Source organism: Rhinoraja longicauda, chromosome 33 (assembly GCF_053455715.1).
Source record: "Rhinoraja longicauda isolate Sanriku21f chromosome 33, sRhiLon1.1, whole genome shotgun sequence".
In the NCBI taxonomy this organism is placed as follows: domain Eukaryota; kingdom Metazoa; phylum Chordata; class Chondrichthyes; order Rajiformes; family Arhynchobatidae; genus Rhinoraja; species Rhinoraja longicauda.
Genome location: NC_135985.1, coordinates 22,492,897 through 22,512,012, shown reverse-complemented (window position 1 = coordinate 22,512,012; position 19,116 = coordinate 22,492,897). Strand labels below are relative to the sequence as shown.

The following is a 19,116-nucleotide window of genomic DNA, read 5'->3' as shown; positions in this document are numbered from 1 at the left end:
GTACTGATTGAGAGTGATCAGCCATGATCGCATTGAATGGCGGTGCTAGCTCGAAGGGCTGAATGGCCTACTCCTGCACCTATTGTCTATTGTCTATTGATAAGAAATCCACTGAAACTATGTGCCTGACAAATCTTTTAAGGCAGTTTTAAGTCAATTTGAACCCTGCTGCAGATGCTGCCTCTGGACAGGATGCCAGTTTGCCTTTACTTCAATCACTTTTCAGAACCAAAGCTGAGCTGAGCTGAGAGCTGGCTTAAAAGTGGAGATTGTTGCTACCTGATTTGCCTTGTATTTATATATGTGTGTTGTCAGGCACAGTTGTCAGGGAGATATTCCCATTCCCAGTTTACAGTAAAACTTTTATTAACATTATTTCCACTTAAGCACAAAAAAAATCCTCCCAATTAAATTACATGTGCCTATTATCAATAATCAGGCAAGCTTTTCTTTCAATAGTATACTTGATGGTATACAAACATCTTATTATAAATTCCAGTGTGTATTCATAGAGTCATAGAGTCATACAGTTTGGAAACAGGCCCATTGGCCCAAATTGCCCACACCGGCCAATATGTCCCAGCTACATTAGTCCCACCTGCCTGCACTTGGTCTGCACTTGGTCCATATCCCTCCAAACTTGTCCTCTCCATGTACCTGTCGAACTGTTTCTTAAACTTTGGGATAGTCCCAGTCTCAACTACCTCCTCTGGCAGCTTGTTCCATACACCCACCACCCTTTGTGTGAAAAAGTAACCCCTCAGATTCCTATTAAATCTTTTCCCCTTCACCTTGAACCTATGTCCTCTGGTCCTCAATTCCCCAACTCTGGGCAAGAGACTCTGTGCGTCTACCCGATCCATTCCTCTCATGATCATACACCTCTATAAGATCACCCCTCATCCTCCTGTGCTCCATGGAATAGAGACCCAGACTACTCAACCTCTTCCTATAGCTCAGACCCTCTACTCCTGACTACAAAGATAGTTTGATGGTGAACTTTGACAAAAGCAGCTGGAAGTATGAGCTCATTCAAATAATTTTGATGTATACCTGTGATCTGCTTGGGTCGCACTTTCATCACCAGACTTGGAGGTGTCCATTTAATATCTTGTGGATTCGGTGGATTCATTTGCTAAAATGAAATTATATAAATCAAGATTTGATTTTGTTTTAATTGTTATTTTAGTAATATACTGCGATTCAAGATAAGACTAATCAACCCACACAAATTAATTATATTAAGCGCTAATCTGTGAAAGCACATTATACACCAGAGTTAGCCTGTATAAAATACCAACATGGAGCAAATGAACTGCATCAATAGACTATGCTATTACTTTCTGCTTACCTTTTCTGGCCAGGAGACAACTTAAAGGGGTTGTCAAGATAATGTGCCAACTAGTCGGTAATCTATGAAAGACCTGTAGATAACAATGTGCCAAGCAGACTTCATGAAAACAGAGGGATATACATCTATAGAGGTCTACAATATTAATTCACTAGACAGATTTCTGGGCTTGTGAGTCTGTCATATGAAGAAAAAGTGAGTAGGCTAGATGTCTATTTTCTAGAGTTTGGTAAAAAGAGGGGTGACCTCATTGAGTCGCACACAATATGAAGAGCGACTAATAGGGTAGATACTGAGACAATGATTCCCTGGCTTAGAGTCACAGTGTCAAAATAGGAGGTCGCCCATTTAGCAATGAAATTACATTGAAGTTCATCATTCAGAGGGGGATAATTTGTTGGAGTTTACTGCACTAGAGGCCTTTGGAGAATCAGTCATTGAATGGAATTAAAATAGATTGATATATTTCTAGGTATGAGAGGAATCAGTGGATAAGGGGATTGTGAAGGAAAATAGTAGTGACATGAATGATCAGGCAGGATCTGAATGAGTGACAGAGCAGACTCGGGAGCTGAATGGTGTACACCTACTAATTCTTAAATTCTTACGTAATTCTCATGATGAATTGGGAATGGATCCAGGACTGTGCATGTCAGCTGAAGTACAATATTCCAGACATCAAAAATATCATATATTCATTCTCACCAGACCACTATTTGGCCTTATGCTTCTGACCCTACGATTATGATGTTAGAAATGTAATACCTCATGAATTTTAAGCAGTTTTAACAAGCTAATGCAGCAGAAAAAAAGGGTGTAATGTGTTATATGTGCATGCTGGTATCATGTGGCATAATTTGAAGGGATTTGATACTATATTTTGTTTGATAATACATTTTATTTAATAATCTGTCTAATTGTTAATTACCAAGAATAATTTTCTTCACACTCGTTTTGAAATGCTGTGAATAATTTCCTGGCTGTGAACTGATATTACAGCTGCAACGGACATTTAAGCTGTTAATCATCATTGTTTTGTATTAATTGACAGAGCGAAAATTATAAAGATAGGCAACATTCATCTTGGCATTCATATTGTGTGTGTTCTAAGACCCTTAGATCAGGGGAACAATATTAACACGCATTGTAGTCTTACATGACAATTAATTGCAAGCTTCACAAACTCACTATAATTGCACTGATTGCCCTCCGACTACCAGATGCAGATTTACTAATGAGTTAAAGCCAACATTTGGTGCATTAAAAAAAAGAGACTGTAGTTTTAAAAGCACTTCTCCAGTTACTCTGATTGCCAGGGTCTTTTGCAATTAATTATGTTTGAAGTGTAGCTATATGTTTTTATTATCAACCTGGACACATCAAGGTTCCTTCATTAGCAAAGGGTTGCATGGCCAGGTTTTGGTGGTGTAATTTAGAAGGTTAGTCTTTGCCCTTCACAAAAGAACATCTTATGGTCCTTAATAACCATTTAAGTGAAGTTTAATCCCTCATCTGAAACACAGTGCAACCAACCAACCATTCTATACAACTAAACTGTTTCAACAGTCCACATTATCATTGACAGGAGACAATTTGACCCAACATCCTTTGCTATATTTCTCCAAATATTCTCATTCCCTTGCTCCTGCAAATATTTTTCATTCAGATAGTAAACCAATTCACATTTGATATTGCTAGTGAATCGGTTTTAAATTTCAGTCACTGTGTTCCAGATTACAACAACTCCATGAAAATAAATGATGATCTTATGTCACCTTGTTTTTGCCAATACCGCTGCATCCCTGGTTTACAATCCTCAGGCACTGAGAATAATTTCTCATTGTTTACTCCATAAAAAAACATTCGCTATCTAGAAATCTCAATCAGATTCTTCTTTTTTCAAGGAGATTCTTCGTAAACCAAGGTCTCCAGTTTCTCCACAGGTCACTCATCCCTCGCCCCACTCTGGGACATCTTTTAGTTGAGAGATACAACACGGAAACAGGCCCTTTCGGCCCACCGGGTCCACACCGACCAGCGATTACCGCATATTAACACTATCCCATACCCACTAGGGATAATTTTTACATTTACCAAGCCAATTAACCGACAAACCTGGACGTCTTTGGAATATGGGAGGAAACCGAGGATCTCGGAGAAAACCCACGCAGGTCACGGGGAGAACGTACAAACTCCGTACAGACAGCACCCGTAGTTGGGATAGAACCCGGGTCTCCAGTGCTGCATTCGCTGTAAGGCAGCAACTCTACCGCTGCGCCACCTTTGGGTATCTCTTTGATACCCTTTCTCCTTAGTTTGGAGTCGCAGACGTACATGGTACAGAAACAGCCCAACTCATCTATGCCAATCAAGATGTCTAGGTGTAGGTTTATTATGGTCATCTATACCGAGGTACAGTGAACAGCTTTGTTTTGCATGCTATCCAAACAGATCAGATATACCATACGTGGATACAATCAAGTCAAACTCAAATACAATAAACAGATCAAAGGGGAAGATACAAAGTGCAGAATATATATACTTCTCAGCATTGTAGTGCATTAGTTCCATAAACAGCCTCCAATGTCCTCATTGGGGTAGGGGTAAATTGCATTACCCTATTTTTTGGAAGGGCCTTTCAGAAGCATTATAACAGAAGGGAAGAAGCTATTCCTGAAGAAGGACACAAAGGGCTGAGGTAACTCAGCAGGGCAGACAGCATCACTGAAGAGAAGGAATGGATGGCATTTCAGGTCGAGACGCTTCTTCAGACTGAAAGTCAGGGGTGAGGGAGACGAGAGATATGGAAGGGTAAGGTGTGAAAACAACAGATCAACATTCCTTGATGGTGATCAAGGAAATGTAGAATGGTTCACTGTTAGTTGAGGGTCCGATCCTGAATCTGGAGAGTGCACTTTCAAACTTCTGGAACATCTACTGGACAGGAGCAGGGAGAAGAAAGAATGACCGGGGTGGGAAAACACGTTGATTATGTTGGCTGCTTTTCCGAGGCAGCATGGTGTTGATGGAGTCACTGGTGGGAAGTCTGGTCTGTGTGATGGACTAGGCTACATCTACAACTCTCTGCAATTTCTTGCGATCTTTGGCAGAGCTGTTCCCAAACCATGCTGGGATGCAATCTGTAGTCTCTCTTTTGTGCATCTGGACAGTATGCACTCTGTGGTGCATGTATAACAGTATGCTTTCCATGGTGCACCTGTAGTTTATCCCATAATGTCTATCCGAGTTAGTCCAATTTGCCTTGTTTCCTTACCTGCGATTGGAGGACTAGAAAATAACAACGTGTGAATTATTTTCACATGATTCAGCCATTACACGCCAGCTACCATGTGTCTTTAACAGCATGAGGTTTTGGCACGATGGTAACAAACTTCAAAATGATGGGAGATTGTGCACTGCTGAACAAATATCGCAAATAGTGCACAATCTTGCCCACGCCTACTTTCTCCATCCCTCCTCACCTCATACCTAGCCAGAACACCTCCCGGATTTGTCCTCTCCAACACCATCATCAGTCACCCTAATTCTGCCCTCCATCGCTCTCCTTCCTCGCTTGGTCCTTCATGGAACTCCACAATGTTTCACCCACCCTACTACTCTCCTAGTCCCCTCCCTCATCCATTTCCTTACTCTCTCAACTCACATATCCCAGCCCCATTCACCCCATCCAGAAACTTTCCCATTGCTGACCTTGCACTCTCCGAGAGGGAGGTCTCACTGAGTTCCACAAATTGTCCCCTTGGAAGCTACTATCTGATTGAGACAACTTTTCCTCCTGCAACCACCAACTACCCCCCCCCCCTCACCCCCAGCCAAACTCTAGAACCTCTCCCAAAAACTTAGGATCTTCAGCAACTTGCCTCGTAATGGCAGATATGCATGGCAGACTGTTCTGGAAGATTAGATGGCAACTGCATGGTAGGCTGTTCTGGAAGGTTAGAGAGCATTGCATGCAAGGAGAGCTAGCCGACTGGATAGAAAACTAACTTCATGGAGGGAAACAGAGGGTGATCGTGGAAGATTGTTTTTGAGACTGGAGGCCTGCAACTAGTGGGGTGCTTCAGGGTTCAGTGCTGGGCCCATTGCTATTTGTGGTTTATACCAACAATTTGGATGAGAACATATAAGGCATGATTAGTACGTTTCCAGATTAAATTAATGTGGGTGCTATTGTAGATAGCGAAGGTGGTTATCAAAGGTTACAGCAGAATCTTGATCAGTTGAGCAAGTGGGCAGATGAATGGTTAATGGAGTTTAATGCAGATAAATGTGAGGTGTTGCATTTTGGGAAGTCTTACCTTCACAGTAAATGGCAGGGCTCGGAGGAGTGTTGTAGCACAAGAGGGATCAAGAAAGTGCAGGTACATAGTTCCTTGCAAGTGGTGTCATAGATAGATACGTTGGTCAAGAAGTCTCTTAGCACTTTGGTTTTCATCAATTAGGGTTCTGAGTATAGACATTGGGATATTACGTTATAGCTGAGGCCACAGTTGAAATATTGTGTCAGTTTTGGTCAGCTGTGATAGGAAAGATGGTATTAAGCTGACAGAGAAGATATGAGGATGTTGCCAACACGAGGGACTGAGCTACAGGGAATGGTTGGGTAGGCTAGCACTATTCCTTGGAGCGTAGGAGAATGAGAGGTGATCTTGTAGAGGTGTATAAGATCATGAGGGGAATAGACAGAGGGTAATCAAGAACCAGAGGACATTGGTTTAAGGTGAGAGAGGAAAGATTTAAAAGGAATCTGAGGGGCAACGTTTTCACACAAAGAGTGGTGGATGTATGGAATAAGCAGCCGGAAGAGGTAGTTGAGGTAGAAAGTATAACGCCATTTTAAAGGCATTTGGACAGGTACATGAATAGGAAAGCTTTAAGAGGTTTATGGGGCAAACACGGGCAGGTGGGACTGGTGTAGATGGGGCACAGTGCCGGCATGGACAAACTGGGCCGAAGGGCCTGTTTCCATGCTGTGTGGCTATATCAGCAGATGACAGTTTTCCAGTGCTCTGTGGATGGCCTGATGAGTTTGGGTACATGATTTTGTGACGGATGTAGGCAGATTTCTCCTGCAGAAATCAGAGCATCTCACAACTACAAACATCACTTAGCATGTACACTAATCCTATACTTTCCCAATCCCAGCAATTCCCACTGCCATTTGAATTCTTTACCAACATTTTTTTTGCAAAATCGCCAAGACCTTGTCATCATTTATACCCAAAACATGAAACAGCATTCCTGTTCTTGTGCTCAATAGAGTTTGAATACATCAGCAGTGGCTCAGGAGAGGCCTTTGAGTACGAAGATTATGATACGCCCCATTACAGAGATTTAGGCCGACATTTCAGCACTGTACTGAGCATTACAGCAACAGAATTTGCTTCTTTTAGACGAGGCATTAAACTGAAGCCTGTAATGGATATGAGATACTATAACTCTATTATGAAGAATCATAACTATTTCTCTCTTTTATCCAGTGGCTATTTTTCCCTTAGCTGACATTGCAAAAACAAATCTGCTAATTAATGAACAGTCATGCATGAGACCTAGCTGAATACACATTGGTTGTATTGTTTCCAACATTACAAGATGCTCAATTTATAAAGAACTTAAGTAGCTATAAAGTATTTTGGGAAGTCTCAAAATCTTAAATCCTGCATAATTGCAAACGATTTATTTCTGAGTATTTTAAAGCTACTATTAAGACTTGGAAAGCTATTACATTAACTCGCATCAGCTAAAAGTTTACACCCTGAAATCTTTTGGCTAAGTTAAATTCGCAACAATCATGATAATGAAGCATTCTCGAGTCATAGTCATAAAGCATGGAAACAGGCCCATCAGGCCAACTTGTCCAAACCGACCACATGTCCCATCTACACTAGTCCCACCTGACTGCGTTTGGCCCATATCCCTCTAAACCTATCCTAGCCATGTACCTGTCTAAATGTTTCTTAAATGTTTCGATAGTACCTGCCTCAACTACCTCTTCCGGCAGCTCGTTCCATTTACCCACCACCCTTTGTGTAAAAAGGTTCCTTTTAAATCTTTCACCCCTCGCCTTAAAGTTTCCAATGTCCTCTGGTTCTCGATTGCCCTTCTCTGGCCAAGCGACTCTGAGAGTTTACCCGATCTATTCCTCTCATGATTTTGTACACTTCTATAAGATCATCCCTCATCCTCCTGCGCTCCAAGGAATAGAGTCTGAGCCTGTTCAACCGCCCCCTATAGCTCAGGCCCTTGAGTCTTGGCAACATCCTGGCATTATTTTTAAACAATGTCCAAAACCTGAGAGAGTGAGGTAACCACTTCTTTAATGTTGGATGTGGAGACAGGAAGGGAAATGTAATATTGGGGTTTACACTGAACTGGAAGTCATGAAGAATTACTGCTTCAGCAGTTTAGTGGAGGTTTATCAGTTCTCAGAGGGTAAATACATAAGACAATATCTTCAGGAGGGGAGGTGAAAAGTACACAAGATCATGAGATGGCAAAGAAAATTGCACATAATAGGTGTTTCATGCATTTCGTTCACATGAGAGATTATTTCCAGGTCAATTACCAAGCATCAGTAAATTGAAGACACAAGGAACTGCAGATGCTGGTTTACAAAAAAGGACATAATGTGCTGGAGTAACTCAGCGGGTCAGGCAGCATCTGTGGAGTACAGGGATAGGTGATATTTCGGGATTGGGCCCTTCTTCAGACTAATAGACCCGAAGCATCACCTATCCATGTTCTCCAGAAATACTGCCTGACCTGCTGAGTTACTCCAGCAATTTACGTCCTTCTCATCAGTACATTGGCCCAGCCATCTCTGGCTGCAAAACGAGGGAGAATAGCTGATGGAATAGTCTGAAGAAGGGTCTTGATCTGAAAAGTCACCCATTCCTTCTCTCCGGAGATGCTGCCTGTCCTGCTAAGTTACTTCAGCATTTTGGGTCTATCTCCAGTTTAAACCAGCATCTGCTGTTTTTTCCTGCACATAGCTGATAGTCTCCCAGTATCAAAAGTACAGCTAAAGACCTCATCCCAATGCACACGGCACATTTCTATAGTTACCAAGAGAAAATGCATGTTAACCTTGTGACGCGTGATTTGCATTTATAAATCACAGGAATGGAAATAAATTATGCAATAGATCAACACTTGTGTACTGCCAACATGAGGTCTGCTATATGATTTTACCAGGTTGTATGCAAAACAAAGCATTTCACTGTACCTAGATACAGGCGACAATAAAGTATCATTGAATCGAATCGATACTGCTCTATTGATTTATTGCATTCTGCTTTTGTCCCCCTCTAGTTTTCTCCACTAACATATTTTGAACAGATGTTATAACAGCCCTCTACATAATTCACATATGCCTGTTGTGATTTCCGCGTGCATGGCATTGGGGAAGGGGAACACAGGGGTACTGGGCGAAGGATCCATTCAGACACACCAAAAGCATGTGTCCCCTTGCATTTATTCTCAAGGCCTTTCTGCAGTTGCTCCACTGGGAAAAGTGTGTCACCCTCCCTTGGCTTCAAAGAAGGATTGTTTCAACAGTTGTAATTTCTGCAGGAATCATGCAGGTTAAGTTTTCACACAGGAATCAGAAAGGAAGATAGACACAAAAAGCTGGAGTAACTCAGCGGGACAGGCAGCATCTCTGGAGAGAAGCAATGGGTGACGTTTCGGGTCGAGACCCTTCTTCAGAAAGGAAGTGTCTTTTTTTTTAGAAATTAGAGTTTTTGCCAATTTCCTACATTTCCTAGATTTCTATTACAGGTCATCTAATTGATGACTGGGGTTACACACAACACCTGTTTAACTCACAAAAAATATATAAACTCCAATTTGAATTCTAAATGCTTTGATGGATTTTTCTATCAAATATTAATTAGCATGCCACACAATTTTAGCATTGAAATGACATTGGGTTTAGGCTTCCATTGATGAGCAATAGACAATAGGTGCAGGAGGAGGCCATTCGGTCCTTCGAGCCTGCACCGCCATTCAATGTGATCATGGCTGATCATTCTTAATCAGAACCCCGTTCCTGCCTTCTCCCCATACCCCCTGACTCCGCTATCCTCAAGAGCTCTATCTAGCTCTCTCTTGAATGCATTCAGAGAATTGGCCTCCACTGCCTTCTGAGGCAGAGAATTCCACAGATTCACAACTCTCTGACTGAAAAAGTTTTTCCTCATCTCCGTTCTAAATGGCCTATCCCTTATTCTTAAACTGTGGCCCCTGGTTCTGGACTCCCCCAACATTGGGAACATGTTTCCTGCCTCTAACGTGTCCAACCCCTTAATAATCTTATACGTTTCGATAAGATCTCCTCTCATCCTTCTAAATTCCAGTGTATACAAGCTTAAAAGCAAATAAGCTGCAGTCTGTTTTAGTCACCTTGTTACTTACCTCAGATAATTCATTAAGTTCCACTAGCTTTGCAAACTGGTCCAACTCTTGAACCCAATTATCTTTCATCAGTCGATACACCTCGAGCCAAGTCTCACCTTTAGCTGAATGAGGAAAAACAAATAAGGAGGAACTTGTCGAAATCCAATAAACCATACACGCCGGTCCACACCAAACAACACATTGTCAGAGTTGCTGTTTACCTGATGATATGTTCAACCCAGGTCCTGACATTTTCCAATCTCACATCAGTTAGATACACAATGCCCTCCACAATGTTTGGATCATTGACTCATTATTTATTTATTTGCCTCTATACTCCACAATTTAAGATTTGTAATAGAAAAAATCACATGTGGTTAAAGTGCACATTGTCAGATTTTAATAAAGGTAATTTTTATGCATTTTGGTTTCACCATGTAAAAATTACAGCAGTGTTTATACATATTCCCCCCATTTCAGGGCACCAGAATGTTTGGGTCACAGCAATGTCATGTAAATGAAAGTAGTCATGTTTAGTATTTTGTTGCACATCCTTTGCATGCAATGGCTGCTTGAAGTCAGCGATTCGTGGACATCATCAGTTGCTGGGTGTCTTCTCTGGTGATGCTCTGCCAGGCCTGTATTGCAGCCATCTTTAGCTTATGCTTGTTTTGGGGGTTAATCCCCTTCAGTTTTCTTTTCAGCATATAAAGGGCATGCTCAATTGGGTTCAGATCGGGTGATTGACTTGGCCACTCTAGAATTGACCATTTTTTAGCTTTAAAAAACTCCTTTGTTGCTTTCGCAGTATGTTTGGGATCATTGTCTTGCTGTAGAATGAACTACCGGCCAATGAGTTTTGAGGCATTTGTTTGAACTTGAGCAGATAGGATGTGTCTATATATACACTTCAGAATTCATTATGTTACTACCATCAGCAGTTGTATCATCAATGAAGATAAGTGAGCCAGTACCTTCAGCAGCCATACATGCCCAGGCCATAACACCCCCACCACCGTGTTTCACAGATGAGGTGGTATCCTTTGGATCTTGGGCAATTCCTTCTCCCCTCCATACTTTGCCCTTGCCATCACTCTGATATAATCTTCATCTCATCTGTCCATCTGTGTGGTTGCTCTTTTAAGTACTTCTTGGCAAACTGTAACCTGGCCATTCTAATTTTGTGGCTAACCAGTGGTTTGCATCTTGCAGTGTAGCCCCTTTATTTCTGTTCATGAAGTCTTCTGCGGACCGTGGTCATTGCAAATTTGTGGGCGGCACGGTGGCGCAGCGGTAGAGTTGTTGCCTTACAGCGAATGCAGCGCCGGAGACTCAGGTTCGATCCTGACTACGGGTGCTGTCTGTACGGAGTTTGTACGTTCTCCCCGTGACCTGCGTGGGTTTTCTCCGAGATCTTCGGTTTCCTCCCACACTCCAAAGACGTACAGGTATGTAGGTTAATTGACTGGGTAAATGTAAAAATTGTCCCTAGTGTGTGTAGGATAGTGTTAATGTGCGGGGATCGCTGGGCGGCGCGGACTCGGTGGACCGAAGACTTGTTTCCGCGCTGTATCTCAAAATCCAAATCCACACCTGACTCCTGAAGAGTGTTTCTGATCTGTTGGACAGGTGTTTGAGGATTTTTCTTTATTATAGAGAGAATTCTTCTGTCATCAGCTGTGAAGGGTTTTCTTCGCCTGCCAGTCCCATTGCGATTAGTAAGCTCACCAGTGCTCTCTTACTTCTTAATGATGTTCCAAACAGTTGATTTTGGTAAGCCTAAGGTTGATGTCTCTAACAGTTTTATTCTTGTTTCTCAGTTTCATAATGGCTTCTTTGACTTTCATTGGCACATCTTTGGCCGCGGGACCTAACATCGCCCAGCGCGGCTCGGCCGCGGGACTTTACATCGCTGGTGCGGCTCGGCCGCGGGACTTTACATCGCTGGTGCGGCTCGGCCGCGGGACTTTACATCGCTGGTGCGGCTCGGCCGCGGGGCCTTCCATCGCCCGGTGCGGCTCGGCCGCGGGACTTAGCTGCGCGCGGTACGGCCGCCGGGCCTTCCGTCGCCCGGCTCGGCCGCGGGATGCTTCAGCGCCCGGTGCGGCTCGGCCGTGGGGACTTGGGCGTGGGGAAGAGAGCGGAAGTTTTGTTGCCTCCATCACAGTGAGGGGGTGTTTGGAGTCACTGTGATGGATGTTTGTGTTGGGGTTATGTGTCTTGTGTTCTTTTTTTTGTGTGACTGCTGGTAATGTAATTCCGAATGACAAATAAAGCTCTGTATCTATATCTGTAACTGTATCTTTGGTCCTCATGCTGATAAACAGCAAAAAAAAGTTTCCAAAGGTGATGGAAAGACTGGAGGAAAGACTCGGTGCTGAAAGCTCTCTTATACCTGCATTAAGGAAACAATTAAACACACCTGAGCAATTACAAACGCCTATGAAGCTATGTGTCCCAAACATTATGGTGCCCTGAAATGGGGGGACTATGTATAAACACAGCTGTAATTTCTACATGGTGAAACACAAAACGCATAAAAATACCCTTTAATAAAATCTGACAATATGCACTTTAACCACATGTGATTTTTTCTATTACAAATCTCAAATTGTGGAGTACAGATAAATGATGGGTCTTTGTCCCAAACATTATGGAGGGCACTGTAGCTCTTAGGGCTAACGGAATCAAGGGATAAGGGGAGAAAGCAGGAACGGGGTACTGATTTTGGATGATCAGCCATGATCATATTGAATGGCAGTGCTGGCTCGAAGGGCCGAATGGCCTATGCCTGCACCTATTTCCTATGTTTCTACCTTTCTCTTCTTATTCAGCGGGACTTTTCCTGGTTTAAGGAAATAAATATGCTCTCTCAGGAAACCTTAAAAAAGCTTTTTTCAATAGTTGCTTCACGCGAACCAGTGCGATAATGCACCCTCTTCATTACCCCTACTGTACTTTTGTTTTGTCTTTAAAGACAGTTATAACTGAACTGTACACAACAAAACGATCCGGATTAGATTCCAATTCAGTCTTCAGATATTGCAAATGTTACATTTGCCTCAGTTTGAGAAAGAGTAGTGAGTCCCATAGAGGCGACACAGTGGCACAGCGGTAGAGTTGCTGCCTTCCAGTGCTAGAGACCCAGGTTCGATCCTGACGAGTGGTGCTGTCTGTACAGAATTTGTCCGTTCTTCCCGTGACTGTGTGGGTTTTCCCTGGGTGCACCGGTTTCCTCCCACACTACAAAGATGTACAGCTTTGTACGTTAATTTGCTTCGGTAAAAAATAGTAAATTGTCCCTAGTGTGTAGGATAGTGCAAGTGTACGAGGTTTGGTGGTAGGCACGGACTCGGTGGGCCAAAGGGAATTTATCTGTGCTGCTGCATCTCTAAACTAAACTACGTTAAAAAAATTAGGCTAAGACTTCAATCAGGGACATTTTGCTTTGTACGCATCGATTCTACGTAGATCTTGTTAAACCAAATTCATTATTAAGCATAAAGAAATACAAACAATGCACTAATATAACACCCTATCATAGTCACTTTTCAGCTTTGGGCAAGCAGCTTCCTACTATGCTGCATGATTTTGTCATTATAGACTCGCAAATGAAACAGCAACTATTGAATGAGAAATTACTCCCAATGGCAGGTTTTGTGGAAAAAGGTTAATTGGAATTTTCTGCTCATTGTTGACATCATACAATCTTTGTACTTCAAATGGTGTTGAAATCATATTATAACAGTGCTGTAATATGAATATGCTATCTGGGACCTTATGAAAATTCATCTACATGAATATCTCCCTCCAACTTCAGTGTTGGTGGATTTAGTTAAGAAAGAAATATTGAGCAGAGTTGAGTATTTCCTTGAAAGGGCTTATACTCATTTAAACTGGCAGATACAATGAGAGTTCAGCATCCCAATTCAAAAAATGTGATAATTCAGCATTCAGTACTGCACTGCATTGTCATCATAGATTACACGTTCAAATTTTGGAGTAGCAATTGAATCCTCAATTTTTCTAATTTAGCTCAGTCAACATAAGACTTATTTGCTTGGTACCTGGTTTCTGGCATTTTGTACTAATAATTAATATTGGTTTAGTATTGTGACATGTGCTGAGATGCAGTGAAAAACAGTCTGCATGCTACCCAGTCAAATCATACCATACATGAGTGCCAACAACCCATACATCAGGTACAACAGGTTGTGCAAGGAGAAAAATACTAGAGTGCAGAATGTGGTGTTATAGCATTTTAGCAATATAGTTACATAGAAAGAGCAGATAAAAATAATGCTCAAAGTCCACAATGAGGTCGGTTGGGATTACACTCTAGTCTATCGGAAGTACGTTCAGTGGTCTGATAACAATGGGGAAGAATTTGTTCCTGAATCTGGTGGTACTTCCTTTCAAGCTTTTGTATGTTCTGCCCGACAGGAGACGGGAGAGAGGGAATGATCGGGGTGAAAATATTTACAAATGGGAACTGGAAGCTCTCAACCATTTCTGCTTCTCCACTAATCTCCACTAATGATGGATACAAGAACATATTCAATGTGGATGGAAATGCTTTCTATGGGAGGAGCATCATTGTCATTCTGTGATATAAACCAGCACAAGCATGATCAATATAAGATTTAACCTGCTTATTTTATGGGATAATCACAATTGAGAGTTTGGTGGAGAAATTATTTAAACTACTTAAGAGAGTCATGGAGTCGTAGAGTCATACAGCAGAACCTGGCCCTTCAGCCCAATGCTTCCTTGCCCACCAAGATGCCCTATCTAAGCTAGTCCCATTTGCCTGCATCTGTCCCAAATCATTTTAAATCTTTCCTATCCATGTACCTGTCCAAATGTCTTTTAAATGTTGTCTTAGTACCTGACTCAACTACCTCTTCTGGCAGCTCTTTCCAAATACCCACTATCCTCTATGTGAAGAAAAATGCCCATTAGGTTCCTATTAATTCTTTCCCCTATCATCTTTAATCTATGTCCACTGGTTCTTGATTCCCCTAACCTGGGTAAAAAACTGTGCATTATGCAACATCATGCAATACTTGAATAACAACATAGGAACTAATACTCATACCAAATATAAATGCCGATTCCATATTGTTCCAGCAGTTTAGATTTGATGAGGGAGTGTTTGATACTGTGAGGAACATAGAATTATCTTAATCTCCCAAACTTCTTGTTCACAGTAAGACAAAAGTATACCGTGAAAGAAATGTATAAATAGAGAAGTTTTTAACATCATTTCCCTCAGGATTATTTTGTAAAATTAGATGTAAAATGCTGGGCAATTTTCTCCTACATGGTGCTTTGATCGCTGTAATTTAGTGAATTTCTATGGTACTACTTATTTCAGCCCACCATTCATTTTGACCGTTCTCCTGCCCGTCAGTCTTTTTGCACATGGATGCATCTTTTTAGACTTTACACTTTAGAGCTACAGCGTGGAAACAGGCCCTTCGGCCCACTGAGTCCCTGCCGATCACTCCTTACATGAGCACTATCCTACATATTAGGGACAAATTACAGTTTTTACCAAAGCTAATTAACCTACAAACCTGTGCATCTGTTAAGTGTGGGAGGAAACCAGGAGCACCCAGAGAAAACCCACGTGGTTACAGGGGGAACGTACAAACTCCATACAGATAGCACCTGTAGTCAGGATCAAACCCAGGTCCCTGGCGCTGTGAGGCAGCAACTCTACCATTGCACCACTATGCCATCTTGTTATATTGGACCTGGGAGGGGAAAATGTGGATCATGGATGCCACAATATTTCCACATTCTATATATTCTTTTTATTCAATATCGTAGTGGATTGACATGATGTTATACACTCTGACTAGATAATTGTTTCCACTGAAGGCAATAGGGCAGTAAATCTGTCGGTGCTGTTTCCGCCGACTTCTAGACAGAGATTGAAACGAGAATATAATGAAGTGCTTTGAAGAATTGATAATGGGCCACATTTGCACCAGTCTTCCGGACAACCTACACCCTGCAATATGCGTACAGGAAAAACAGGTCTTCAGAGACCATCAACTCTCTTGCATTACTTTCATCTCGATCACCTTGACTATAAGAATATGTACTTCAGAATGCTATTCATTGACCAAAATACCTTCATACCATTCTGCCTGCTGAGTTACTCCAGCACTTTGTGTTCTTTTCTGTATTGGCCCACTGAGATACTCCAGCACTTTGTGTCTTTTCTGTAAACCAGCATCTGCAGTTCATTGTTTCTACATAATACCAAAATACCTCATCCCCATTCTCCTCAGCCTTAGTCTTAGGGCCTCCATCTATAATTAACCTCTGGACAACTTGACCAGCAGACCTCAGTTGGTTAGAATTGGTCATAACATTTCTTCCATCCACATTCAACGCTAGTACCCCTCAGGGTAGTTTGCTTAACCTCTTGTTATATTCCCTGTACATCCATGACTGCGTGGTCAAGTATAATATCAATCAGAGATTTATATTCTCTGATGATATCACTTTTGTTGGCCAGATCTACAACGTCGATGAGACTTGAAGGTTGTCACCAAAGTGGGAAGGAACAGGAACAGCAGTGCAGCAGGTAGAGCTGCTGCCTCACATTGCCAGAGATCTGGATTCCATCCTGACCTCAGCTACTGCCTGTGTGGAGTTTGCACAATCTCTAAGGGGTGAACGCGAGGGGTTTCCTCCGGGTGCTTCGTTATCCTCCCACATCCCAAAGATTTGCAAGTTTGTAGGTTAACTGGTATCCGTAAGACTTTATTGTGCAGGGAGTGGATGAGAAAGTGGGAAACCAGAGAATAATAGATTCAAGATGGAGGCAATGGTGGATGCAGCGAAAGAATGGTGCCGGTGATCGGGTTGGGCCCGACCTCCTGTAGCCTCGGTGGTGTTCCAGGTGTTCCGAGGTTGGCTGTGGGAGGTGCCCGAGGCACGGGGACTGAGCGGTAGCCATATTTTTGGGATGCGAGAGGAAACCCATTTGGACGTGGGGAGAATGTGCAAATTGCATGCAGACAGCCTCCAAGGTCAGGATCAAACCCAGATCCCTAAACAGTAAGGCAGTAATACTAATCGATGTACCACCATGCCAACTGCTTTTGATGAAATACCTTTTCATGAGCTGTAATTGAACCTTAAATGCAGATGTTGCACCAAAAGACTTTAATAACTGCTATATAACTGCAACTTAATTAAACCTTAGAAATAAACGTTTATATTTTCATAGATCACCTGTTAGTTTATTCAGAAACCAGGTAATTAGCAGCCAGTTTATTACATCCACGAGATGTTGACAATTAATTCATCAAAGATTTTGCTATGCAAGTACAACAAAGAGTTAACACTGAACTTGGACACAAAATGCTGGAGTAACTCAGCGAGTCAGGCAGCATCTCTGGAGAAAAGGTATCGGTGACGTTTCGGGTCGAGACCCTTCTTCAGACCGAGAGTCAGGGGAAGGGAAACTAGAGGCATGAAAAGGTGCAGAACAAAGCAGAGACGGCTCAAATAGCCAAAAGCCACAAGGGTTCATTTTTGGCTGTGGAGTAGGTGAAAACGAAGGGATAAGAACCGTGCAACTAGCAAGACTACTAGGGTGGGGAGGGATGGAAAGAGAGGGAATGCAAGGGTTACATGAAATTAGGGAAATCAATGTTCATACCGTTGAGTATACAGGGTTAACACTGTCCACTCAATCTTACAGATGAGTCACTGCAGATCATCATGTGAATGTGGTCTATCTTGGCGCGATTATTTTTTTTATAGCTTGCTGTTGCTGGTGAGTAATATATTATACGTGTCAGCACGGTATGGCATTCATGGTATAATCACAAAAATTTGGAACAATGTTTCCAAATACACAGGACAAGATGTTAGAAATCCAAAGTGCCAAATGTCAATTTGCTCCCGGTGGTGATGGGAGGCTTATGCACTCACCTATGCTCATCCGATGTTGAGAAAGGCTAGGCAGACACGTCATTGGGGTTATCAAGCGGGCACCTACTTTCATCGACGTTTCGCTGATTGGACCCACGACGTCTCCAGTAGGCTCAGCAGTGCATTCTGGCGTCCCAGAACCACCCCCTTCTACATCTGCCTAGCCGGCTTATTTGGGAGACCAGATTGGGTCTTTCCTCTTCAGCCAGAGCCACTGGCTACTCCGCTCTGCCACCTGTGATGTTTCCTTGATAGCCTGGTGTAGGGCTTGTCCGCTAATCCCCAGGTCCTTCATCAGTCTTACGGTAGATGTTGCCACAAATCCTCGACATCCAACTTCTACCGGGCAGATCTTTGCTCTCCAGCCCCGCTGTTCTGCCTCCGCTGCAAGGTCTGTGTAGCGCAGTTTCTTTCTTTCAAAGGCTTCCTGCACAGCATCCTCCCAAGGGACTGTGAGCTCCACAAAATACACCATGCGCTGAGAGTTAGACCAGAGGACAAGATCAGGCCTCAAGTTGGTGATGGCTATCTCTGGTGGAACTGTAAGCCGCTGGTCCACATCCACCAGCATCTGCCAGTCCCGGGCTGCCTCCAGCTGTCCAAACCTTGTCCTTGGTGGAATTTTCCGTTGCTTTTGTTCCCCCTCCCGAACAAAGGCAATTGGCATAACTGGGTTGGTTGTTCTGGGCGGCAGGGCATTGTTGGTTGTTCTTTTGCTTTCCAGAGTCGCTGCCAGGCATTTGAGCACTTGATTATGTCTCCAGGTGTACCGTCCTTGGGAGAGGCTTACTTTACACCCAGTGAGGATGTGCTTAAGCGTGGCTGGTGTTGAACACAGGGGGCATGATGGATCTTCGCCCAGCCATTGGTTGAGATTTTTTGGGCTAGGAAGGACATCATAGGTTGTGTGAATGAGGAAGCTTATCCTGCTCGCCTCCATCTCCCACAAGTCCTTCCAGCTGATCTTCCGCTTTTCCACACTCTCCCATCTCATCCACTGGCCCTGTTTAGCTTGCGACACAGCCTTGGCACACCTACTCGACTCCTCCTGTCGGCGGACTTCGGCCGTGACCAACTTCCGGCGCTCCAGTGAGGATGCCTTGTTCCAGCAAGGTCGCTTTTCGCCAAGCCCCAAGCCACTTCGTCCGTGTTGGACTTGCCCAATCATGTCGCCTTGGTGGAGAGCAGATTTTGCCTGCTGTGTCGCATTCTTAGCCGTCCACTTCCTTCCTGTTGCCAGGGTTGGGGCAACAGCTCGGATGACAGTGTCCCTCGATTCTGCCAGGGTCATCTCTAGTCTGACTTTAGTGCACTTGAACTCCTCTGTGAGGCTAGAGAGAGGCAGCTGAAGTACCCCCAGACCGTACAGGCCTACGTTGCTCAGGCAT

General features: G+C 43.1%; 1 protein-coding gene across 1 annotated transcript in view; it reads right to left on the bottom strand.

The window, feature by feature from the left end:
* The window catches only part of wdr93 (WD repeat domain 93), a 63,192-nt gene that overhangs the window by 26,370 nt on the left and 17,706 nt on the right, over positions 1–19,116 (bottom strand). Inside the window, exons 6-7 of the mRNA XM_078427409.1 lie at positions 9,788–9,891; positions 1,054–1,135 (exon numbers count right to left, since the gene is read on the bottom strand). Of these exons, the coding sequence (XP_078283535.1) occupies positions 1,054–1,135; positions 9,788–9,891 (186 nt within the window). The remainder of the gene's footprint in view (positions 1–1,053; positions 1,136–9,787; positions 9,892–19,116) is intronic.